At 41.4% G+C, this 26817-nt stretch overlaps 2 protein-coding genes across 2 annotated transcripts in view; one reads left to right on the forward strand and one right to left on the reverse strand.

The window, feature by feature from the left end:
- Window positions 1-820: 820 nt before the first annotated feature.
- On the reverse strand, window positions 821-13652 carry LOC140991990 (pyrimidine-specific ribonucleoside hydrolase RihA-like). The gene is made up of 8 exons (XM_073462176.1): window positions 13570-13652; window positions 8038-8218; window positions 7785-7961; window positions 3363-3474; window positions 3146-3282; window positions 2902-2979; window positions 1890-2006; window positions 821-1685 (listed from the first exon to the last, which is right to left on the reverse strand). The coding sequence occupies exons 2-8, from the start codon at window positions 8215-8217 to the stop codon at window positions 1533-1535; spliced, it is 954 nt and encodes a 317-aa protein (XP_073318277.1). The 5' UTR covers window position 8218; window positions 13570-13652; the 3' UTR covers window positions 821-1532.
- Window positions 13653-24211: 10559 nt separating this feature from the next.
- sonb (SON DNA and RNA binding protein b) overlaps window positions 24212-26817 on the forward strand; it is a 77537-nt gene continuing 74931 nt past the window's right edge. The window contains exon 1 of the mRNA XM_073462642.1: window positions 24212-24293. The gene's annotated coding sequence lies outside the window, so the exon portion shown is untranslated. The remainder of the gene's footprint in view (window positions 24294-26817) is intronic.

Here is a 26817-nt window from a genome sequence, read left to right on the forward strand (position 1 = left end):
ATCAGTTGGCACACAACAGCCTAAGCCTGGATGTTTTCAAGGCCCCTGGAGCCCCTTCTTGCCCAACTGCTCATCCAAACTCTTAAAATGAACACAGGGCCTATTGTGAAGCCCAAGACAGCGAAGTTGGGGGTGTTTCCTTTCTCACCATGATGGTGTTGATCCAGTTATTCCATTAGAGATTATGATCAGTTGTCCCAGGATGGAGAGGTTCTGGACAAAGATTTTTAAAGCACTCTCTGATATTCTTAAGACCCACATCGAACCTGATCCTGTCTTTATTGTGCTGGGAGCTTCAGACTCCATATCTGCACTAATTAGGACACAAAGGCAACTTCTTTCCTATGGCCTAATTACAGCCAAAAAATTAATTTTAACATTCTTGAAGAAGAAGGAGGTTCCTACCTTTAAGCTGTGGCTCCAAGAAATGACCAACACCCTCCATCTTGAAAAAATAAGGTTCAGTCTGAGGAGCAGAGAATCGCAATTTAACAGGGTTTGGCTGCCCCTTGTCTGTTATCTGAGGAATAACCTATAGTGGACACTCCTTGTACAATTGTCTGTCCAGTATTATTTCTTTCTTCATTTATTTTTTACCGTTGTTTTTATTTGCCATTGCAACCTTTACTGCCACATACGATGTACTGCGCAGAGGGAGGGAGGGGGGGTGTTTTATTAAGAGTATAGTTTTTTTCTTTTGTGTTTATTTATGTTGAACATTAACTGTTGTATTCTCTATTTTGCCTAATGAAAATGTAGATTGCGTTCTCTTGTCCTACATCATGTGATCCCAATTCAATAAAACATACTTGACAAAAAATTAATTATGATCAGTTTATTACCAACAACCCACAGTTACAAAAATATCAGGCTAAAGGAACACCTGGGCCAACAATATATACCTGGAAAAGCTCAACAACAATGTCTCTTTCTAGTAATCATGACCCAGTCACTCAAGATAATCCACAGACCTTGTTGTGAGCTATATTCATATCACTACACAGAAGGAAGCGTGCATCTACTCATGCACAGGAGGATAGATAACTAAGCTAGTTAATGATCCGCTCAGCTGAGGAGGGCACCATGAAAGTTTTCATCTCCTGCTGTCACAAGCACAAGCCTCTTGTCCATGAGTAGATGCAAACTTCCTTCTGTGCAGTGATATAGTGTAGCTCAGTAGAAAGAAAATAGTTCCTACACCACAATAATCTAGAAGGATAAAAAGCACTACAGGTAAGAGGCAAAATATGCATTTCTGATGATGGTGTGAACTGTCCCTTTAAACTTATTCGTCATCATCATTGTCTTGTATTGTATTATACTAATTACACTTGGCATATATTGCTGGAGAATGAATGGTGAATCATTTCCTGGAAAATATTGATGGGATAATGTTTCAGGTCAGAGTGGCAAGAAATGGAAGCTAAATTGTACCTAAAACTTAAAACTAAAATTAGAAATTGAAATAATGTTCATGAGTGGTATGACCTGTAGAGATGATATATTTAGTGAATAATGTGGATTATAGAAGTCTATTTCAGTGTATTCATCAACATGTGTTTGAACCTCTCCAAGTCAACTTTCTTCATGATGAAGGCCTTATGTTTCTTTTTCAGCAGACCCATGTAGTCCACGACCATCATGCCTCGGCTGTAAGTCCCCTCCAATTCCACTGTTACTGCAACCTGAAGGAGGAAGACAATACTGAAACATCTTTGGCTTTTTTGCTGATAGTTCAGTGAAAATAGAAAAAAACCTGTGCTTTTAATCACTCATTCACACAACATTTTATAAAAAAATATATATATAAACTATGTGGATACATACACATTTAAAGTGCTGAAACTAAATTAAGTTGTTAAGAGGGATGGGAGGGGAGGTATTGTCACCTCTTCACTTTCCGTCACCAGATTGTCGTCAATGGCTGCAGCTAAGGCGTAGGCGTCACAGGAGTTGAACGCAGGTCCCCCCACAATCTCCTTCTGATACCGCTCAGTCTGGGCCATCTGTAGTGACAACAATTGAACAAGAGGCATAAATTGATCAGCCACAACATTAAAAGGACTAACCGGTAAAGAAGAAGAAGAAGAAGAAGATCATCTCAATACGATGCAATGAAAAGCTTGAGTCCTGGCATTCATGTGGATGCCACTTGACATGCACCACCCACCCAAACATTGTTGCAGATCAGGTGTACGCTATCATGGTATGTGCACTCCTGGAAGGCAGTGGCCCCAGTATGACAATGCACCCTACCACACCACCAAAACTGCTCAGGAATGGCGACAGGAAAGTGGCAGAGCTCAAGGCCTCCAAAAACCCTAGATCCCAATCAAGCATCCATGGAATGTGCTGGTACAAGTCTGATCCAGAGAGGCCCCACTGTGAATCGGACTTGTCTCTGACATGTCAAGGCATTACCACAAGACCTCTGGGAAAATTGTGTTGTGTCTGGCACTAGGGCACTGGCAATGGATCCGTGGAATCCTGTGTGTCGTGAGGAGGGTCCTCTTTGTTCCAGTATTTCCCACGGATCCTTGGGATCTGGTGGCCAAGTTGTATCCTCTGACTCTTGGGCATGTTTCTCGGGCCATTCCTGAGCAGTTTTTGCATTGTGGCAGGATGTATTGTCCTGGCCACTACCGTTGGGGAGTCAAATTTCCATTAGGAGTGTACTTTGTCTGTAACTGTGTTTGGGTGGATGATGCGTGTCACATGGCATCTACTGTACATGAATGACAGGAACCAAGGATTCCTTCCCAGCAGAAGAAATGCATTGTATCGAGATCATCGTGATTAACTTCCACTGTTAGTCCAATTAATGCTGTTGCTATTGGTGTGACATTTATCAAGAGTTCTTGTTCAGAGTGTTGAAATAAAATGCTGGGGAAACTCTTGTACCTTTCTTGTATGGCGAGAAATCTTCTCCATGAAACGAGCCTTGTCTGTGTCTTGGGCCAGCCAATTGTCACAGAAAGACTGAAAGAGGAAAGAGAAAGAGGAAGACCAAAAGTAAGTTAAACATTCATTTTTTACTTCAACAGTGAAATAAGTAAACAATGTGGTCTATTTTATCAGTTTGTATGCTTTTTCAGGTGTAGTGTCTCTCGTCATCATATATACTCTTTTGACAGTAATGACAGACCCATGGCAGGCTGTTCCTGCAGCTGAACTCCCAGGTGGCGATGTAGGTGGGACAGGTGTAGCGGTCCAACACAATGTAGGCAGCCTCGGGATCAGCCACAAAGTTAAACTCTCCACACACTGTGGTATTACCCCTGGCTGTAAAACAATGTGTCCAACATTGAGTTTAATGCATAACAGTTGTTGTATACACACATAATAACACACAGGTAACATACATTCAGTGTTTCCTCCCATGATGTAGAGTGCCTTTAGCTTCTTAGGGAAGTTATGGTCCAGTAGTACTGCAACAGCCAGGTTGGTGAGAGGTGCCGTGGCCACTAGAGTCACCTGCAAACAAAGCAAGTGAGGACAACAATAAAGTATAGCTTTTGACTATCCATTATGTACCCTCTCCTGTAGTAGGCCATAAAGTCGTGGTCAAAAGTCGTAAAGGGATGGCTAAATCAGGCTAGAATTGAGATTTTGGAACGGCCTGTGGAAGTCAGGACTTTGGGACCACATCGAAAACATGTGGACTGTGCTGAAAAAACAAATCCTTGCCAGGAAGACAACAAATTTAGTTGAAAATCACTGATTCTGTCAAGAGAAGCCTCTTGGAACTAAAGAAACCTCTAGGATGAGAGGTGAAACTAGGTATTACCATGACCTGGGTGATTGAGAACCTTCATCAACACGCCAAGAGGAGTGGTTAACATTTCAGCCAGAGGACTACCAGAAGCTTGTGGATTGCTATCAAAAGCGCCTTATTGAGGTGAAAATGACCAAGGGACATTTAAGCAAATATTAGAATTACTGTATCTATATTTTTGACCCAGCAGATTTAGTCACATTTTCAGAAGACCTTTAATAAATTAATTATTGAACCAAACTTCATGAATGTTTTTTGTGACAGCTGTAGCAAACATTGGAACTCAAGACTGTCATATATATATGTATATATATATATATATATGTATGTATGTATTAGGGATGCAACAGTACAGTTTTCCCACGGTTCGGTATGCATCACGGTTTTTGGGCAACGGTAACGGTACAGTTTCGATATCTTAATAAAAAATTAAAAACTACTCACACTAGCAAAGGCAATATTGCATGTAAAAATAATTAAAAGCAGATATAGTCAAACCACAAACCTTATTATAAAAATGTAACACTTATCTGAATTGCCTTCCACAAAAAACATATGCAGTATCCAATCAAGTTAAACAGCAAACATTATTGTAGTATTGTATTGTACTGTATTGTATTGTATTGTTTGCCTTTGTGTATTGAACCTAACAGGGCGTATTGAACGATTCGATAAAATATTGAATATTGTTGCATCCCTAGTATGTATATATATGTTCTTTACAAGTGTGTGTAAACTTTTGATCATCAGTTTACCATGCGAGGCAGCTAGATTTGCGAGATCACATGATCATGTGATCTCACAAATCCATCTTCAACCTATGAGGATATGGCCAAACCGGAGCCATTCAGTCCAATAACATTTGGAAAGTCTAGAAGAGCTGCACAATTAAATTATTTAATTCGCATTCTAGTTAGCCACGCGCTAAACCAGAAGTTAGCTGGCTAGGTCGGCGGAAGTCTCTAGTGTGCTCGCTTCAAATGCACATCCAGGCCGTGATCCAGGCATGTCATATGTCTGTAGATGACCATAACCAATCAGAGGGCTTGTTACATCGGCTAATTAGGGCCCGAGCAGGAAACCTGCAAAGGCCCTATTGTATCTGTAAGAATTATTTATTATTCTTCACCAGCCTCCAAGATCGCATATTTGGCAGCCTGAACATACCCCAAAACCCACCAAACTCGGAACATACGTCACATGTGGTGAAAAATTTGATAATTCGACATGATTGGGGGTGGGTGTGGCCAGGGGCCTCCATAGCGCCACCTAATGTTGGGTCAGGCTGCAAAAGTTTTCGCGGATCGTCATGAAATTTACAGGACTCATGGGTCTCAAGGATTTAGCCAGGAATTATTTTTGTAGGAATTTTTGCCGCAACAGGAAGTCGGCCATCTTGAATGGCGTGCCGCGATTTTCATTTTCGTTTTCGGGGACTTTAGGATGGTCGCAGACTCACCAGATTTGGCACATAGCTTTTAACCCATGACTACGTTAATTGGATACCACAACTGGCCTCAGGCGTGGCACGACAGCTCAGTAGCGCCCCCTGGTGGCTTTTCCCATTTCGTACGTACAGCCAAACACCTATACACTCCAAATTTGGCACACACATCACCAGTCACGGACATTGATATCTGATATGGGTTTGGGCCTTTTAACTGAAAAAATGGCTCTATAGCGCCCCCTGGAATATTTCAAACTTGAAGCCCCGCCTCCTACATGCACATACACTAACATTGCTCACATTTTCACCCATTTTTATGCCTCGTACTTTAACTTGTCCTACAGATTTAACGCCACAGACTTCACATTCACTCAGGATCATCTTCAGACCTTGAGGATGAAAATTTGTCAAAAGGTTTCGCCTACGTTATTCCTGGTGGGCGTAGCAGTGCGGTCACTTTCAATTCTTCGCCATAAGCAGGAAGTCCTTATAACTTCAACATACAATTTTCCATCTTCACCAAATTGGTCACACATGTAGAGGGGCTGGCCCTGAATACGTCTATGCATCAATACTGTGTTAAGTGAAAAGATGGCTCCATAGCGCCCCCTGAAATATTTCAAACTTGAAGCCCTATATGACATATACATATATATACATATATGAATGCAATTCAATATACATATGTATCATGACCAGCTGCACAAAACACCCCCAGGCACCGAAACCCTCAGTCCAACAGGAAATTGGCCATTTTGGTTCACAGCGGCCATTTTGTCAAACTTGAAGCTCCGCCTCCTACATGCACATACACTAACGAAATTCGGTACGCATAAGTATCATGACCAGACGCACAAAAAACCCTCTTGGACCCATACCCTCAGTCCAACAGGAAGTCTGCCATTTTGGTTCAAAGTTGAGATTTCACTGCCATTTTCACCCATTTCTATGCCTCATACTTTATTTAACTTGTCCTACAGATTTAACGCCACAGACTTCACAGTCACTAAGTATAGTCTTCATGCCTTGATGATGAAAAGTTGTCAAAAGCTTTCGCCTATGTTGTACCTGGTGGACGTGGCCGTCAATTTCAATGCTTGGCCATTATACGAGCCATGTCAATGTATGGTGTGTGTTGGACACAAACTGTCCACTACGTGGCTATGTTGTGTTTTGGGTCACATGCACCTATTTAGGTAGGAACCTTTCCATGGCAGCACACACTGGACACAGGAAGTCAGCCTCATATCAATCAATCAGACGTCATTTATATAGCACATTTCATACAAATACAATGTAGCACAAAGAGCTTCACACAATAAAAGCAAGCAAAACGAAACAGAAGTGAAACCAAAATCCACACACACACACACACACACACACACACACTTTCTTTCACACATAACACATACATACATTTCTGACAGAAGCTTACTGAGGCGCTATCTTTTGCTCAGCTATGTGCTGTGACGACAAACATCATCCAATTTACATGACATTCACAGGTTGTTTTCTCCAAATCATACACTACAACATGACATATAATTGATGGGTGAGCTCTAGGGCCACATAGTGGACACAGGCAAACTTGCCCTCTGTGTCTGCCCTCTGACAGCGCCACGGCCCGACGTACGTGGGGCGAGGGCCCGTTCATCACTGCTTGCAGTTTTAATTTGCATTGTTTTACCTCCTTTCACCAGCCCAAGTATGGAGGACCACAAGTATCACAGAAATAGTAATAATATGGTTTCTTCCCTCTGTCTGCCATCTGTGCTATAACAATGGAATGACATGACACTGCAAACAAACTATTGGTTGAAGTTAACCTGTAAGAGATGGTGATAGTCAGATGGTACATTCAATCACCTGCCAAGGATTTATTGAAAGTGCCGGCCCTTTTCCAGTTTCTCAGGACAATTTACCAGAACATATCCGACACACTTCCTCCTTAATATGGTATTAATTGATCCCTTTACATTTTGACACATTACAACAAAAGCCATATTTTTATATGATATAAAAAGAACAGGGTTTTTTTTTAACCACTGAATAGGTTTTTTCACCAACAATCCACACTTGTAGTATTGTTAAATGAGCAAAAATCTTTATTTTGTTGTAATATTATTCTCCTAATAGTGGTGGTGAGGTTGCAGATCACAGCCAACTGAATTCCCCTCAGTTGTCAGAAATGTGTACCCCTCAGAAATGTGCTATATACAGTTGTGGTCAAAAGTTTATGTACACTTGAACATGAATGCATGGGACCCAGAGCTTTCAGGAGATTATACATCAGTGAAAACATCATTATGAATATCATATTCCATTTCTGCAAATAGATCCCCCTAAATCTTACACACTGGACTTTTAAGTATAAAGTATCAAATAAGCATTGGCACAGAAATAAGAGAAGAGTAGAGTAGCTTCTATATTTTCTTCATTAGACTACAATTATTAGGGTAAATATTTGTAGGTTTTTCAATTTCATCATAATGTGTTATGTGCTAGTTTGATGGAACAGTCACATAGTTGTCAGGTGAAGTATGATGTTTATCATCCACCTACCTCTCCAGGGTTCTCTTTCACAGTCTTGATCATGGCCTGCACAGCTTTTTTCTTCTGCAGCTCCAGGCTTGGAGGATCTGGTTCTGGGATGTCACCGAGCCCATCCTTCCCATGAAAATCTGCAGCATGGCGTTTACGGGCCATCATGGGCTCGGCACAGCCACGGTATACCGGGATCTGTTGAGTATCACAGGTTACCTTTCATGCCACACAAAATAAGTCATCGTATGCAAGCTTTGACACAAAAACTCACGTCAAGCCTGTTGCAGACTTTGAGGACACGCAGAGTGTTCTTAAGGGCGTTCTCAAGGGTTGTGTTACCATGGCAGCAGGTGATCCCCAAGATCTCCACATCAGGGGCTGCAAGGGCCATCATTATAGCCTGAGCATCATCCACCCCTGTGTCCACATCGAGGATCACCTTCTTCTTCATCCTACATTTGACAATAAGGAAGAGAGTGATTGTTTGTAATAAGGTGAAACTGCTACAACCATTCCCCAGTTTTGTCCCATGTGTTTCCCTCTTCCCTATGTCTCTTGTGCTCCTCTGTCTCAGGCTGCATCCAAATGTCCGGACTTCACCGCACTTGTAGACTTGCGGACTTTATGGGCGCGTTCGCGAGAAGTCCGCGAATCTCGAGGGCAGTCCAAAACAGCCCTCAAGATTAAAGTTGACCTTTTGAGACTACATCAAACAGCGCATATGATGAACTGGTGAAACTGTACTTCAGAATCGGCTTTAGTAACAAAGAAATTATTTCTATTTTAGCTCATAAATACAGTGTAGTTGTCAGTATTAGGACTTTGAAGAGATTGTGCCGAAAACTTCATCTGTTCAGAAGGAAAAGCCACACAGGCATGGAAGAGGTGGCCGCATTCGTGCAAGCTGAAATTGAAAGGATGTAGTAATGGCAGCTTGCATAGCTGTCGCTCCCCTAACTGGATTTCAGGGACGAGAAGAGTTGACTTTTTTCTCAACATTTCGACTTTTTCCTTTAAGTGCATAATGGGAAAAAAAAATCTAATTTTTTCCCCTCATCCCTGGCCCTAAGTCACCTGTCTCACTTGCTAATACTCATGTTATTAAAAGAACATAATATAACTATTAAACTTTAAAATAAAAACTGCAGTGACTTGTAATATGGTGAATGATGTCTCTGTCTCAACCACTCCGACCCCTATCACCTGTTTCTGTACTATGTAATTAATTTCAGTGCACAGGTGGCATCACATTGCGTTATGCTATACAGCAGTACATCCCATACAGCACCAGCTATCACCGATTTTGGTAAAATTGGATCGTATTTTATAGAAAAAATGTTCAGATTTTTTGCTCTGCCTTAACTTGCTGAGATTTATAGAATTTATCTACACGTTAGCTCTGCTAACTCTACATGGTGCACCACTGGGGAGTGTTTGAACTGGTATCACAGCAGCTTTGGACTGCCGAAGTTTTCAGGTCCGTTGAACTGTCCTTGTGTCATTTGACCTTGTCATTACGTTGTGTCGTCATGATGTGTCATTTGACAAAGTGTTGTTATGATGTGTGTTGTGATGTGTTGTTTGACAGTGTCATTATGATGTGTGTTATGGCGTGTCGTCTTGATGTGTCGTTGCTATGCGTCGTTGCTATGCATCGTTGCTATGCGTCGTTACTATATGTCGTTACTACGTGTCGTCTCGATGTGTCGTTTGACAACGTCCTTGCTATGCGTCGTCTGACAACGTCGTTATGCCTGGCTACCACGGTTGCACTGGGCGCCCCTTTCCCGTTACCCTTCGTGGTCGGCGGAGGGAACCTCCCAGCAGAGCTGTACCACTTCAGTATTGTCCCCTAACACTAATTTATTTTGCATGCATCATAGCCTACTAACAAGAACAATCTGAATAAAAGTCAAAATATAGAAGTTTCACACAAAATTACACTGGAAACACAGGGCCAACTGTCACCAATGTCCATTGCAACAATGCCCTCCAAGAAAAGTCCCAATTCTGGCAATAAACACAGTTTGTGGCTTGTTGCATTAAAGAGTGTCCACTGAACTTCAAAGTTTACTGAGTAGCCAGGCATAACGACTTTGTCAGACGACGCATCAAGACGACACGTAGTAATGACACATAGTAACGACGTAAAGACACTGTCAAACAACACCTTAAAACAACATTGCCAAACGACACATCAAGACAACACACCATAACACACATCATAATGACACTGTCAAACAACACATCACAATACACATCATAACAACACTTTGTCAAATGACACATCATGACGACACGATGTAATGACAAAGTCAAATGACACAAGGACAGTTCAACGTTTGATAGACATAGACAAATGTCTTCTCACATGTTCAGTAGACATAGACAGTGTGCATGGTGACATATTTTTGGCACAAATGGAACCCCATAGTATCTCACACTGCTCAAGGTGTCAAGATGAATATCAGAAAGGAGAGGATGACTTCTTACCAGAAGTTAGGGCAGGTGTCAGCAACCTTTACTATCAAAAGAGACATTTTTGCCCCCGTCCCTTGCCAAGAAATTCTGTCTGGAGACGCAAAACGTATTTGTGTCTTATAATAAAGGTAACGCAGCCTAGAAAGTCTAACTTAGCCTATCAAGATTATTAATAGGCCTAAATGAACATTCATTTATATTTTCACATGATGTGGCAACTCTGCAGGGGGCTACTTATGCTTACAGTATAAGGTACTTGAACTTTGCATTTCCATTTCAATGATGCCATGTTTTGGTGCATTTATGAAATAAAAGAACTAACATACCATTAATAGAAATACAGTAGCGATACAGAACTATATATGCAGACCTACTTAAGTCCTCCCTGTGTTAGTGACAATGTACAAAATTAAAAAGTAGCCTCATCTGATAATAAATAAAACACATAGGCCAGGCTAGATTTAAAAACAGTAAAAATAAAAAAAAATAAAAAAACAGAGCATGGTTTAATTTTATTTTAGTCCATCTCAGTGTGAGTTAATCCTTCTTTTTTTATATCCTCAGCCACATACAGTGATCAACCCTCGGGCTTGAGCATGAAACACAATGTTAGCTCAGGATCATTCAATTAATCACAACTTGATAGAACAGATACAATTCGGTGTGTAGGCTGCACATTATACTGTCGGAGAATGTAACAATCACTGTAGGCCTAAAACATTGATGATGATATTAAATATATATATATATATATTTACATATATATTATTCATTTTCATGTAAAATGTCACACAGGGAGCTGCTGCAGAGGGGCAAAAGAGCCACAGGTTGCAGAGCCCTGAGTTAGAGTAAAAGGGCAAATTTGTGTGGCCTAGGTTGGTCAGTGACTAGACTGTGACAGTCACTCTGTCAATGCTTTACAAGAGCAGAGCTTCATGCATGTAAAATATAAGATAATTGCGTCCTGATTAGTAGCTGCATGATATAAAGCCTAACAAACTATTCCTGAATTACTGGCTGTATTCCCCACTTGTCATCATTTACACCCACCAAATCAAACCATGGGCAACACACCAGCCCTGTGTTACAGCAGAAAACAAATCCAACATATGTCAACGTCGTGGACAACATTACATTCAAGATACAATGCAAGCCCTATGTCCTCTCACACAGTAGCAAGAGTGACCCACAACTGTTACATAAGGAAAGACAACAGTAATGTAAGTAATGTAGGACTTTATTTTAGCTGTCCCAGCCTTTACAAAAGTAGTCCCCCTCAGTAGAGGGACGACCAACACATGTGGTGTGATACCACATGCTGCATGTGATGCATTCAATCTGAAAGGGAAGCAGATGTCAGATTTTGGCAAACAGGTAAGCTCTTTTGCCCTTTTACTCTAACTCACACTGAAATGGACTAAAATAAAATTAAACTGTCCTGTGTGTTTTTTTTCCCTAACTTCTGGTAAGAAGGCATCCTCTCCTTTCTGATATTCATCTTGACACCATGAGCAGTGTGAGATACATGTCTGGACTTTGCTATGAACCACGATCGACGGTCGATACAGGTGTTTGTATCACAGGTTGATCTGGGCATCTCACGCTTTGCCACAGCTGACCGACCTCACGCTGAGTTCGGGCTGGATATCAACATACTCTGCAGACTGTTTGACGAGCAGGCTGTATGACAGAGTACACAGTTTTCACATCGACTTGGCGCCAGTTTAATAGCGATGTATACAGCTGGGACCGATGACTTTAAGTAACCATTTGAACGGAGTGTGGAATGAAAGAAATACTCGATGATAACAAGTGTCACAAGTTAACCTGTTCGCTGCGCACTCTCCGTGTGGAATAGTAGTGTTCAAGCCACGTCAACATTAATATACATATACATGACTTGGATCAATGAGCAGGGTGATCGGAATGTTTTTCCTGGTCAGCGGACAGGGCCGAGGACCCCTCTCGAGACGGGATTCTCAAACCACTCCTCCAGCACATCTGGGACCCTCGCCAGTTAAAATGAACACCAGTTAAACTGTCACACCGGCACAAGACAACTGAGGACAGAAGTACAGTTATATCTGCGGAGAGAAGCAGCTTGCCCTCAATTGACAACCAAAGGCGGCAGTGACTCTCAGCAGAATCTTTTATTGCATGACTATTTTCTACAAATATTTATCTGCCAGTGAACTAGATAGCCATACGAAATAGACTATCCCGAACGGAAAACATACCCACATTTGCGCTTGGCGCTCTGTTTCTAACTCACTCATATTCTTACAACTAACTACATTTAAGTTAGTTGTGGAAATTGTGTATTAGGGGAATCGCGACTCATGTGTCTGCGATTTTGGAAGCTGATAGTAAATTCTCCGGTTCAACGTTAACACATGAACTCAGCAGTGACAACACAACACACTGCTAACGGCGCCACCATGTGAAAAGACGGGGAAATACACCGCATTTGTCAAGATCTGCCCATTTCAACAGAGGTTTATCTGGTAGCATGTTATAGCCAGGTGTGTCTCTGGTTAGGTTAGATTTTTTGGCGTGCTGTTCTGCTCTGATTTGTGTGAAGTACTTGTGCAAACTTTGACTGGTAGGCTACCTGAGCATTCATGTTTACTTCAATATGCAAGTTTTCAAGACATAACATTGTTATGAAGTTACGTTTGTTGTTAGCACACAACGTTACATTACATCTGACAAATTGGATGACAATTGACAAACCTAGGATTTGTATTAACAATAGTTGTGACTCAGTGGGGGTCACAAACTATTGCAGGTTTTTTTTAAACATTGCATGCATTGTTCTGTAATGTATGATAATATTACATAGGGTAGCTACGCACTTTGTTCCAAAGTTTTATTTTACAATATGATCCTCACAGGAAGTTAACTATTACCTTTGCCTTTTTGCCTACAACATCAAAAAGTTGAAACGTGTTTTTTCTTATTCAGCAAGACCTACATGATACTTTGGGTATTTTAGTTTGGGCTGGAACAATGTTTGTTTGCGTATGTGCCATGAGTAGTTATGTAACACAACACAACATGACACTGGGTGTGGCAGGGTTTGAAGCAACTTTTTCACAGAAAAGATTTCATGCAAAGTATTTTCCGCAAATCAAAACGTTTTAAAGAGTTGCATTCAAACATTTGAACATTTCAATAGTAGATGGCAGAAAAAGCTGGTGATTACTACGGTTTTTGAGAATTATACTTTTGAGGTAACCCTTGACTCAAGCTAATACCCACACCTTTAAATGTCTGTGACATGAAAATGGTCTGAAGTTAAGGTAAAATGTCAAATTCTCACCTGGCAAGTGGATCCAAACAGATGTTTGCTTTGAGAGCAAAAAGGTGACTGTTGAGTGCCCTAACCAGAAGAGCAGCCTTTAAATTGTAGGGAAGAAAAACACTGAGGCAGTGCAAATGCAGCAGACAGAAATGGGGGGAGGTTATGCAACAACCAAAAACCCAAGCACATTTGGTTAACCAATTCCAGCATAATTGAGGCTGGTTGTTGTTTAGTTCAAGCAAAAATTTAAAAATAATTGAAAAGGATGTTAGTTGAAGTTACATAAAAGCATTTAGACTCCTCCTACTAGAATTGTTTTTTATGTAAGGCTTTAAAATACCAATGCCATATAAATATGTTAGTTCAATACTTGTGTTACATGCAAACAGCTATTTTGGTCTAGAAATAATTTCCTATGTTTTAATGAGCATAAACAAGATCGATTCCTCTTTTCAACTGACAACACTTGTTTCTCACGTTTCATTATGCAAAGCCAACAACCATGAAAAAGGTTTATTTTCTTTTATATGGCAAGTTCACAGTTAAATGGTAGTTAAAAAAAAGTCTCTGCTTTCAAGGCTATGTCATGTGCATATCTGTGATTAAGTCTTCTAGTTAATGTTTTGTCTTTGAGGGCAAATTTTAACTGAGAACATATGGGCAATATAACTTGAAAGCTGTTATTGTGACAACTGTTCTTCTGCGGATGTTTTAGGCACTTGCTCCCAATGTTGATTCATGACAAAAATATTATTTTCTTATTCTAAATAAACTTTTTTTTCTCTGCTAAAGTGTGTAAATATGGTTGATGGTTCTTATGGGAATATGAAAATTGTCAACACAGAACGCACACAGGGTGAACTGAAATGGGAGCTTCAATGCAAGTCCTTCCAAAATATAATCTCTCCACCATTCTCTATTCTCCAAATGTTTTCAGAATTCTCATCAAATGTGTTGCAACTGGATGGATCTCTTTTTTCACATCATATTGTATTTTAATGTTCCACTGTTCTTTGAGTTCTCTTGATGTTTAACTACATATCCAAACGAACAAATCAAGTTTCAAGTTTTTTATTGTCAATTTCTCCACATGTACCAGACATACAGAGGAATCGAAAAGATGTTTCTCACTATCCCACGGTGAGAGAAATAAAATGCACAAGCACAACAGATAAGGACAGACATTTCCTAACACTAAAGTAAACAATAAAGTGCACGACAGATAAAGACATTTACTAACATTAAATAAACAATAAAATATAAAAAACTACTATGTTTCTGTATGTACAGTATGTCCAGTTTCTGTATGATATGTAGTGCAAAAAAGACAGTCAGTAATAGCAGCAAAAAGTTTCTGTATGATGTATGTATTGTAATAGTGCAAAAAGACAGTCAGTCTGAAGGTCAGGGTTCAGAGTCCAGAGTTTGTTTGGGGGGGAGTGGAAGAGAGAGAAAGTTCAGCTTCCTGACAGCCTGGTGGATGAAGCTGTTTGTGAGTCTGGTGGAGCAGGCACGGAGGCTCTGATAACTTCTCCCAGAGGGCAGGAGGCTGAACAGACTGTATGCGGGTTGGCTGGCATCGCTCACAATCATGGTCGCATTGCGGGTGAGGCGGGTAGTGTATGTATCTTGCAGGGAGGGGAGTGGGGCACCAATGATCTTTCCAGATGTGTTCACTATGCGCTGCAGGGCTTTCCTGTTGTAGTCAGTGCAGCTCCCGCCCCACACAGTGATACAGCTAGACAGGATGCTCTCAATGGTGCCCCGGTAGAATGTGCACATGATGGCACATTCTCTAATAAATAAAAAATAAATCACACCCTTTGTGTAACATAAAAAAAAACAATTCTCACTTGTGTTCTTTTACCTGTATGTGATGGCTAAACCAAGTTTATTTAATAGTATTATATTTCATTTAAGCAAATTCACGCCTTTTCACCTATTGATGGGCGAATTTGGAAAGCAGCTATCCAGGTTTCAACCATAGTTTCATCATGTAGCAGACAGAGCACAACGTGTTCACCATCTAAAAACACCACCTAATCTCACTACTGTTTAATCTGATGTTCCGCAGGGATCACTGTTTGGTCCACTGCATTTTTTAGTGATAGCATTATGGTCACATGTTAGCGACCTGTAAAAATGCCTTAGATTTTCACAGAGAATCGTCAATAACCAGATCACTCGTAACTGTTCACGCCCGACCTCGTGCTTCAAGTCACATCACATGTTTACGCCTACCCCAGTGGCGGCTTTTTTGAAAAGGAGGAATATTACAACTCCGTTTCACATAGACAAGGCGGCAGATTGCAGCCTTTACCTGGCTACACATGTGGCGCATTTTCTAACTAAAAGGGGCTAATGATAGCATTATGGTCACATGTTAGCGACCTGTAAAAATGCCTTAGATTTTCACTGGTATGCACAGAATGGTCACACACAGTTGTGGTCAAAAGTTTATATACACTAGTAAAGAAAATGAACTGCATCGTTCATGTCCCTGTTGAACCAGAAGAGGAGAGCTTTCATGGCAGGGGACAATGTGGATGCAGAGAAGGAAATTCAGAAAGAGCTGAGGAGGGAACTGCGGAGGGCTAAAGCCTGTTAGAAGAACAGGACAGAGGGGAAGCTGCAGCAGAACAACCCCAGAGAGGTGTGGGCGGGGGTGCGGAAAAATCTTTTACATTTCCATGATATTCTATTTTTTGAGTTGCACCTGTATATCAAGGCAGTCATCAGTTCCAATAAGATAAGAGATAAGATAAGATTTTCCTTTATTGATCCCCTTGGGAGAAATTCACAGGTAACACAGCAGTACAGAGGGAAATAAGTAGAAGCACAAGTGTAAGTCTCAAAAAATATTGACAATAATAAAGAGATATTGGAAAGAATAAAATAACAATTTGAATAAAAATATAATAAAAACTATTAGAATAAAGATAAACATACTATATACAGTAATTGTACATGACGTGTGCAATATATAATAAACGTATAATAAATGTGCCTGTGCAAATGTGCAAAGTACAGGGTTCCTGAGATAATAAATAACAACAGAAAAAAAAACAATCAGTCTTTAAGTGACACTGAAGTGTATGGTTGAGTCCTTAATCAGTGGAGAAAGGAGGTGTTGGGACCTGTGGTGGTGGTGTTGTGTAGTCTGATCGCTGATGGAATGAAAGAGCCCCCAAAGCGCTTTGAGGCACGTGGTTGGATGAGTCTGTGGCTGAATGTGCTCCTGAGTTGCCTCAGCTTGGCGTAGAGAGGGTGAGAGGGATTGTCCATTATAGCTTGCAGCTTTCCTCTCATCCTCCCCTCTGTCACTGCCTCCACACTGTCCAGTTTCATCCCTACCACAGAGCTGGCTTTCCTCACCAGTTTGTTCAGCTTGATGGCACCACTGCCCCCGATGCCACCTCCCCAGCACACTGCTGCAAAGAATACTGGCTACCACAAACTGGTAGAACATAGAACATGGTAGCCTAGTGCACACATTGAAAGACCTGAGCTTTATCGGAAAGAACAGCCTGCTCTGTCCCTTCCTGTAGAGGGCCTCAGTGTTGTTTGACCAGTCCAGTTTATTGTTCAGATGCACCCCGAGGAACCTGTAGGTGTCCACCATCTCCACCTGATGGAAGCAGGTGTTGGGGGGCTCTTCCTGCACCGGAACTCGACCACCGGCTCCTTGGTTTTCCCGATGTTGAGCTGAAGGTGGTTTCTGCCACACCATCCTACAAAGTTCTCGATTAGTTCCCTGTATTCCGCCTCCTTATTGTCTATGATACATCCAACAATGGAGGATTCGTCAGAGAACTTGTGCAGGTGGAATGTCCGGGAGTTGTAGCAGGAGTCAGAGGTGTAGAGGATGAACAAAAACGGTGAAAGAACAGTTCCCTGGGGTGTTCCAGTGTCGCAGCCTGACATACTGCAGCCTGTCCGTGAGGTAGTCTGTAATCTATGCCAACAGGTCCTGATCAACATCAACTGCATCACTGAGAGCTTCTCAGCCAGCCGGAGTGGCTGGACCGTGTCGAAAGCACTAGAGAAGTCAAAGAACATGATCCTTACCATGCTTTGTGGCCTCTCCAAGTCTCCTCTGTGAAGCAGGTAGATGATGGCATCCTCCACACCGATGTCAGTCTGGTATGCAAACTGCAGTGGGTCCAGGCAGTCGCGCACCAGGGGCCTGAGATGCTGCAGGACCAGCCTCTCAAAGGTTTTCATGACATGTGACGTTAGAGCCACAGGTCTGAAGTCGTTTCGAGCACTGGGGCGTCCCGTCTTCTAACAGGCTTTAGCCCTCCACAGTTCCCTCCTCAGCTCTTTCTGAATTTCCTTCTCTGCATCCACATTGTCCCCTGCCATGAAAGCTCTCCTCTTCTGGTTCAACAGGGACATGAACGATGCAGTTCATTTTCTTTACTAGTGTATGTAAACTTTTGACCACAACTGTGTGTGACCATTCTGTGCATACCAGTGAAAATCTAAGGCATTTTTACAGGTCGCTAACATGTGACCATAATGCTATCATTAGCCCCTTTTAGTTAGAAAATGCGCCACATGTGTAGCCAGGTAAAGGCTGCAATCTGCCGCCTTGTCTATGTGAAACGGAGTTGTAATATTCCTCCTTTTCAAAAAAGCCGCCACTGGGGTAGGCGTAAACATGTGATGTGACGTGAAGCACGAGGTCGGGCGTGAACAGTTACGAGTGATCTGGTTATTGACGATTCTCTCGGCTGTAATGGTTAGCATCTTCCGGATCTCAGCGGCTTTCCAGTTGCTCATCTTGACGTCCGCGGATGAAGTGATGAACTGACTGCTGTGATCAGCTGTTTCCTGCTTTTAAAACTCCCGGCTGTGGGTTGCACAACAGTGCACGTCATCGACACCTCTGCCCATGTCACGCAATTGCTGACTTGGATTTACATAGCAATGGAGGTGGCTAAAAGTGTACCCTCCGAGGCGTCATATTGGCGGACCAAACAGTGATCTCTGGGGAACATCAGATTAAACAGTAGTGAGATTAGGTGGTGTTTTTAGATGGTGAACACGTTGTGGTCTGTCTGCTACATGATGAAACTATGGTTGAAACCTGCATAGCTGCTTTCCAAATTCGCCCATCAATAGGTGAAAAGGCTTGAATTTACTTAAATGAAATATAATACTATTAAATAAACATGGTTTAGCCATCAAATACAGGTAAAAGAACACAAGTGAGAATTGTTTTTTTATGTCAGACAAAGGGTGTGATTGATTTGTTCGTTTGGATATGTAGTTAAACATCAAGAGAACTCAAAAAACAGTGGAACATTAAGATACAATATGATGTGAAAAAAGAGATCCATCCAGTTGCAACACATTTGATGAGAATTCTGAAAACATTCGGAGAATAGAGAATGGTGGAGAGATTATATTTTGGAAGGACTTGCATTGAAGCTCCCACTTCAGTTCACCCCGTGTGCGTTCTGTGTTGACAATTTTCATATTCCCATAAGAACCATCAGCCATAATTGTACATTTTAGCCCTCCTCAGCTCTTTCTGAATTTCCTCCTCTGCATCCACATTGTCCCCTGCCATGAAAGCTCTCCTCTTCTGGTTCAACAGGGCTTTGATGTCCCTGTTGATCCATGGTTTGCTGTTGGGGAAGCAGTTGGGGACAACACTCTCCTCACAGAACTGACACACTGAGTGAGACCCTAGTCCTCCTGAAACATCTCCCAGTCCTGTTACACTCCATCATGGCCCCCTCAGCCTCCACAGATCACTGCTGCACAGTCCTGGTGGCGATGGGCTGTCTCTTAACAAGAGGCTTGTATGTAGGAGTGAGCTGAATCAGGCTTACTGTATGCCTCCTTAACATTGGCATACAGTAAGTCCAAGGTCTTATCCCCTCCGGTGTTGCAGGTCACATACTGGGTGAAGTTAGTCAGTGTCTTTGAAATGTTAACTTGATTAAAATCTCCATTTACTATGACGAGAGCATTGGGATGCCGTGTCTGCAGGTCTGCAACGGTGGAGTGAATGACGTCACAAGCACGCGCCGCCACTGCCGATGGCGGAGTGTAAACAATAACAACAATGGCTGCCGAAAACTCCAGGGGCAGATAGTATGGCCTTAGTCCCACAGCTAACAGTTCGACATCTGGCGTGCATGTTATTGCCTTCATAGTAACATGGCCCGGGTTGCATCATTTGGAGTTAGCAAAGACAGCAAGTCCACCACCCAACTTCTTACCGCTTTGTTTGTCCACGTCTGCCCGAACTATGATTTCTACAGCTCTAGTTTCCTGTGATGGAATCAGTGGAACGCATACTACTTTGTCATTCATGTTCAACATTCCTTGGTCAAAAATATACATACAACAAATTGAATGACCAATTTTCGGGATTATAGAAACTACTTCGTAGCATGGCCTCTTAACTTCTTCTGAGTGATTCTGATTGATAACAGCTGGTGACTTTTCTGGGCCCATTTTAATGGGGCTTGTTTGATACAGCCACTAGACTCAGCCACAAACACTACAATGAGAAAGTCTAAAGAGCTCAGCATTGATCTGAGAGAGCACATTATTGATTTGAACAAGTCAGGAAAGTCACTTGGAGCCATTTCAAAGCAGAGAAGCTGCTGAGAGAAAGTTGGTCAGGATGGTCAAGAGTCAATCAAAAACCACCAAAAAAGCATCTCTGCAATGAGTTAGAAGCTGCTGGAAAACAGGTACCAGTGTCCACAGTTGAGCATGTTTTATAGCCATGGGCTGAGATGTTGCCGTGCAAGAAAGAAGTCCTTGCTCCAGACGCAGTACCTTAAAATGTGACAGAAGTTTTCTGCTGGTCACGTGTGCAAAGAAAAAACCTTCTGGAGGAAAACTCTGTGTTCAGATGAAACAAAAATTTAGTTGTTTGGCCACAATAACCAGCAATTTGTTTGGAGGCAAGAAGGTGAGACCTTTAACCCCAAGAACACCATATCTACTATCAAGCATGGTGGTAGTAGTATTATGCTGTGGGGCTGTTTTGCTGCCAGTGGATCTGCTGCTCTAAAGAAAGTAAATGGAATAATGAAGAAGGAGGATTATCTCCAAATTCTTCAGGTGAACCTAAAATCATTAGCCAGAAGATTGGCTCTTGGGTGCAGTTGGGTGTTTGGTAAAGGAATGGCTAAATCAGGTGGTTTTGGAATAGCCTGACTTGACCCCATTGAGAACATGTGGACTGTGCTGAAGAAACAAGTCTGTGCCAGGAAGCCAACATATTTAGTTTAGTTGGCTAACTTCACCGATTCTGTCAAGAGGAGTGGTGAAGAATTCAGCCAGGAGACTAGCAGAAGCTTGTAGATAACTATCAAAAGCACCTAATTGAGGTGACATTGACATTTAACCAAATATTAGAATTACTGTATATATGTTTCTGACCAAGCAGATTTGGTCACATTTTCAGAAGACCTATTGTAGAATATATTGTATTTTGGATGCTGCCATACACAGTCTGGCCTTAGTTTTTGGTTAGAAGAATTGCAGCTACTCCAGAGAGTTCCGTTATCCTTCTTTATTGATTCCACACATGAACAATGTACAGGATGTGTTGTGTTATGGTTTCCTTGAAATGTACAAATAAACAACAATAAATATATTAGTATGATATAAAAATAAAGTAATATGACTGTAAAATAACCAACTAATAATCAACTGTGATTTTAATGATTTAAGTTATAAATTAATTTGAGTTATAAATAGTAAGGGTCACACAAAGCTTTAGGCTGGTCCTGTTAAGCACATTAATGCATTGTAAACATAAGATCAGTTTGGTTTAATTTTAAGAGAACATTGCCTACTACTTCCTGATGTTTGTCTATTTTAAGAAAAGGTACAATCTGCGCAATGTTTCACAGTATATTACAGTGAAGTTCTATTGTGAGTATAAAGGGTATATGACATGTAAGTGTAAATTGATGTACTTACAAATGGTTACATATGGTTACAAATATATGAATATAATTTTGGTACCAAAACCTCACGGTACGACATCATCACTATAAATAGTCCACTGTACTATTTTCATGATATTTAAAAAAACAAAACAAAGAAAATATGACTTGACTGCCTGTTTGTTCCACGTAATGAGCCTAGAGACACTCTTGCAGCAAATAGCGGCTCCGGAGGATGAGTGAACCCAACAAGACCAGGAGAAACATCAAAAAGGTCAGTGTGAAGGGGTCAATCAAGGTCAATTAATCAATAAAACAAAGCCTGTTAAGTTTTATATATTGCTTGAAAATGATACAATTGTTGTTTCTGTACGCTAAGTTACAGCTTGCAGCTGTCTGTAAAGACATCTTTAGCCTATAGCTGCTGGCCTTTCACTGGACAGTACTACACATGTTTCCTATTTATTTACACATTTACACATCTACATTAACACGTAAGTCTTAGCTATGACATTCCTTAAAGCAGCTACAAGGAACTTTGAGTTTTTTGTTTATTCTGTCAGCCTCTGTGGACAAAAGCGGGACAAAAATAGCTGGTCTTCTTGTTTGCTTGTGTAGGCATCAGTTTTACATTGAGACTTTTTCATAACCAGTTAAAAACTTCTTGCTATATGTTTAAGTGCTGGTGCAACCTGATTTTGTAGGCTAAATCTCTGATTTAAATCTAGCTAGTTGTTACAAAGAATTTAGGAAGGACATACAAACCTAATGAAAATTCTGTGCAACTTAATCGCGGTTCTAAAACTACTAGCACCAGCAGAAATCCATTGGGGTTCAGATGACTAATCACTACTGGACATCAAGTAAATCTGACAAGTCTGTTAAACACAAACTAGACTTTGTTACAATAATGTAGGCTGAACAATCCTCAAGCTGTGTGTTCATCCTCACCCATGGCAGGCTGTTCCTGCAGCTGAACTCCCAGGGGGTGATGTAGGTGGGACAGGTTTAGCGGTTCAACTGAACATAGGCAGTCTCAGGGTCAGCCACAAAGTTAAACTCTCCACACAGTATGGTTTTCCCCCTGGCTGCTGAGGGGTCTGAATCATATGAGAAAGCTTCTTAGGGAAGTTAGGGTCCAGCTGTACTGCAGGTTAGTGAGGGGCGCCAAGGCAACCACACTCACCTGAACACAGATGGGGCAAAAAAGCTATACATATTTCTTCCTTTCTTTTAATGGCTTCATAGCATTCTGTGATGGCAACAGATAGTAACAGGAGAAGCTGATCAAAGGTTTTGAGCTGATATTATCAAGTTGTTTAGGTAACTGCTTCCTTTATAGAACATTTTAACATTTTAGTCCCCGTCTACTTCAATTGTTAAGGAGAATGCTGCAACACTGTTTGACTGTGAACCTCTAGAAATATTTTCCATCCTTTTCTTACTGGTGCTCAGGTGGAATAGTATGATGTCATGTATCTGTATGCACCATTCAGGCTTTAGGCACATTTGAATAAAAATGTGTTTGGTAGGTTGTTGGCTCATGTTGTCTGTCAAATAACAATAAAATCTGATCAAACCATGCCTGTTTATTGCAATCCACATTTCTAACACAGAGATAAAGATGAATAACCATAGTTACATAAATCAAAGTTTGTCTCATCTCCCCAGGGTTTTGACTGACAATCTTGACCATGGCCAGCACACCTCTTTTCTTCTGCAGCAGCTCCAGGCCTGGAGCATCTGGATCTGGGACATCACCCAGCATGTCCTTCCCGTTTAAGGACCAGCAGTGGCTCTGAACAGCCACAGTACACCAGGATCTGTGGAGCATACAGACTGCGCTTGTGTAGGAGTGTGTCACCCAGTTCCAGCTGCTAATATAATCCCCCTCGAATCGCCTAAATCCACAGATTTACATCCAGCCCAATGGAGCATTTATTAACTTATGAGGCAGATATTTTCCTCAGGAGTTGATGGAGACCAAAACAGAGCTGAAAGGAGAGAGAATATTGGAATTGCATTCAATGGGTGTCAAGAGGCATATTTCCAAGTGAATGCTAATTTGTGTCTCGTGTCTCAGGTGTTGCTTATGTTGTACCCTTTAACAGGGGGAATAGTGGTGAGAGAGAAATGAGGAGTAACACACGCAGCTCTTGCATTCACTCATCTGAAGGAGCAGAGCGCATTTCCCTCTACCGGAGCCCCGAGGCATTACCAACAGATCACTGCACAATCGATCACTGCACAAACGATCCACCTGGAGTTGAATTACTCTGTGATGAGTAACTCCTTCCTGTCACATCACAACCCGTCACACTCACAACGTTGGATAGCAACTGGGTCAGCATTAGCAGGGGGAAGGGATCTTCTAAGCCCACCCAAATGTGCATCTTGCCCACCCAATCAAAATTTAAGAAAACAAAATTCAGCCAATGGAAAATTATACCAGAATATCCGCCTCCGAAGTTGCCCTCCCCCAGCTTTCTCTCCTTTTCAACATGGGAAAAAACACACCACAGAAAGGAAAATCAAATCATCACATTTATAGATAGTTATGGAAGGCAAAAAAGATATGGCCTGCAGCAGCAACGCTGCCTGTGTGGACACACACGATTTTGAGCCGCAGTCGTTCACTGCACAAGCAGGCAGTGTGTTCCACACATCAACATCCGGAACATGGGGGAGATAAAACAGTTCCTACCCGGACTTGCAATTAGATACACACTCAAACATGGCGGCCAACATAGAGCAAATTTTCCAAGACTTTATATTGAATAAAATAAGAGAAATTGAAGACCAGAATGAAGACAAAGCGTACGTAACTGTTGTGTTGTGTATTCGTCCCATTGATAGTTGAATACAGTTAGCTGGCTAGTAAATAGAACCGAACAAACATAATAGTTTTCCATCTTCAGTGGCCGGTTCCCGCTGTAGTTATGTGTACGCTATATTTACACATTCAAACGTTGGGACACAACTGGTTACGATGTTATTAGTAGGGCTTGCGAGTTGTAAATAAAGCTCCAGTTTAAAGTAGGATCATTTGTAAAGTGGGTAAAGCAGTGCTGTTTGTATTTAATTTGATAGATAAAGTAGAATACAGGCAGGCTTACTGGTTAACTTACTGTGGGCATGCATGGCTGTCACTGTCGCCATTATATATAATTATATATCAGTTTTATGTATTTTCCCCTCGCTAGAATGATTATATCTCTGCTCACTTTCAGAGAAGATAATGCATACAGAACGACTCGAGTGACGTTATGCTTCTGAGATTTTACAAGTCACCAGGCATTCTTGCAATAAAGTAACGTTATTTTCTCCTTCAGATAAATTGGTACGTCCTGAGGAATAGCCAGATATAATAAACTTAAAAAGTAAATATTAAAAAAGTTGTGTTGGTGCACCATCAATTCCCCATTCCTATGAGAAAATAGTTCCAGGCTTTGCTTTATAAGACCTACAAGCCTGTCAAATCTGGAAATGTACCATAATGTCTCAGTCTGTTTGGGGTTTTACTCAACAGTTTTATTGAGATAACTTGATAGTCTCACTTGCAGCACTTTTTGTATGGTGACATTACCCCTTGAACCCATACAGAGTCCTGTTCAGATCTTTTTTGCGTTTCAAGCACGGACCAGTATTGCCAGAAAGGAAAATTATTATAAAATGATTGTGTTTTGGGGCAAATTGTTGTACGCTAGTCATAATATGTAATTCTGGTTGCAATAGGTATGCAGGCCAGATGAATGTGTCTGATGTTGTGCCAGATCTGAGCTACAACAATTTTGCTATATGGGTACATATGTGAAACAAAATTTTGACATGCCCTAAAATCTACCCACATGTTTTTTTTGATTGATTTTTGATTTTTTTCCTTTGATTTAACATGAGTGGAAGCCTGTTTATATTTTGCATGAAAAAAATAATTAATTAGATAAATAACTGGACATAGAAGTGCTCTCATGCTGCAGGGCATTCCGTCGTCTCCCCACTCTGGGATTACAGAAAATGTACTTATTATGAACAGACAATCCCAAATGATAAATTAAGCAACTTCTGACAACATAAGAGCCTGTGTTCTCATGCTGTTACTATAGTTATTATCTCTCTCTCTACAGCACTGTGTCAGTGCTCTTTACAATCACTGGCTGGCTACTCAAGGCAAGACCTAACGTTATGAGAAGTGTTCCACAGTACTGGTCCATCTTTACCCTCAGTCAAAAAGGCTTGCTGGCTGGACCTTGCAAATATGTTGTACCGGTTAAACCAAGAGGGCATCAAAAATCCGTACTGATATTGGCCAGAAGAGAGAGCAGCAGAGTCCTACCGTGGGGCAGTTGAGCCACTGTCTTGTGTGTTTATCTGATTGGGTCTTCTGATCGGGCTTAAGGCCAAATTCAGATCGAATAAGGTGGTTTGGCGAAAATGCAGGTCTTCCCATTCATTTTAATGAGGGTAGTCTGTTTTGGTTGTGGCAGTGCTTCACTTGTGATCACTTGGTTTGGTCTTGTGCCCCAGTTTAAAACTCACAGTAATAATCTGCCTGGCATCCTGTTTGTTTACTATTATTTTTAATACGTCGATGTGGACGAACGATTGCAAGTAGGACCAGCATGCTTGTAGCATAACAACATAGCAGCTTGGTCTTTTGGCAAAATGATCAGCGGGGGCTTCCCAACGCGCCACACACTTGGACCCTGGAGCGACACTCCCACACTACTGTACCACCTGATTTGGTCTGAATTTAGCCTTATAGAGACAATCGATCAGAGATTTTAGAATGGATATTAGCAGATAACGATCGGTGTGTGATCAATCGAAGCACCCTCTATCAAAACTATCAAAATCAACATGGTACCGAATTACATTGCAACAATGCCCACCACAATGTGTGGAAAACACTGCTTCCACGGACAGTACTCATAAATGTAGGCGAGGTGGTCGGGCTGGCCGGGCTTCTGGTGAAACCCCTTTCACTTTATCCTGCAGTTGGGAAACACAGTGAAAATTTGTACTGAACTGTTATGAAAATGCTGCACTTATTAACCGACACACTGTGACCTACACTGTACATCACTGATTGACAGCATATAAACTGCTAGCCTTTTTCCCTTGGCTCTGCTCGCATTCACATTTCTTTTCTGCAGCTCTCTCTTGCTGGACCACACACTTGCACACATGTTATGTGTACTCTTACCTTGTGGTTGTTTATTAGGACAAGGAAACAAGTGTTGCGTGAGAAAAAGTTCTGGGTAGCAAGACAAAAGACTGCTGAAAAAAACAGAAGCACAGATGATGACATGACTGGTTTGTTTTGATTGAATAATCAGTAGTC

The sequence above is a fragment of the Pagrus major genome, chromosome 24, assembly GCF_040436345.1.
Source record: "Pagrus major chromosome 24, Pma_NU_1.0".
Classification (NCBI taxonomy): domain Eukaryota; kingdom Metazoa; phylum Chordata; class Actinopteri; order Spariformes; family Sparidae; genus Pagrus; species Pagrus major.

What these genes read in the sequence shown, in the direction of transcription:
- LOC140991990 (XM_073462176.1), bottom strand. Translation starts at nt 8,217, where the DNA reads ATGAAGAAGAAGGTGATCCTCGATGTGGACACAGGGGTGGATGATGCT. An exon ending in AAGTCTGCAACAGGCTTGAC is followed by an intron (nt 7,962 to 8,037) that starts GTGAGTTTTTGT and finishes GATACTCAACAG; the next exon opens with ATCCCGGTATACCGTGGCTG. An exon ending in TGAAAGAGAACCCTGGAGAG is followed by an intron (nt 3,475 to 7,784) that starts GTAGGTGGATGA and finishes CTTTGTTTGCAG; the next exon opens with GTGACTCTAGTGGCCACGGC.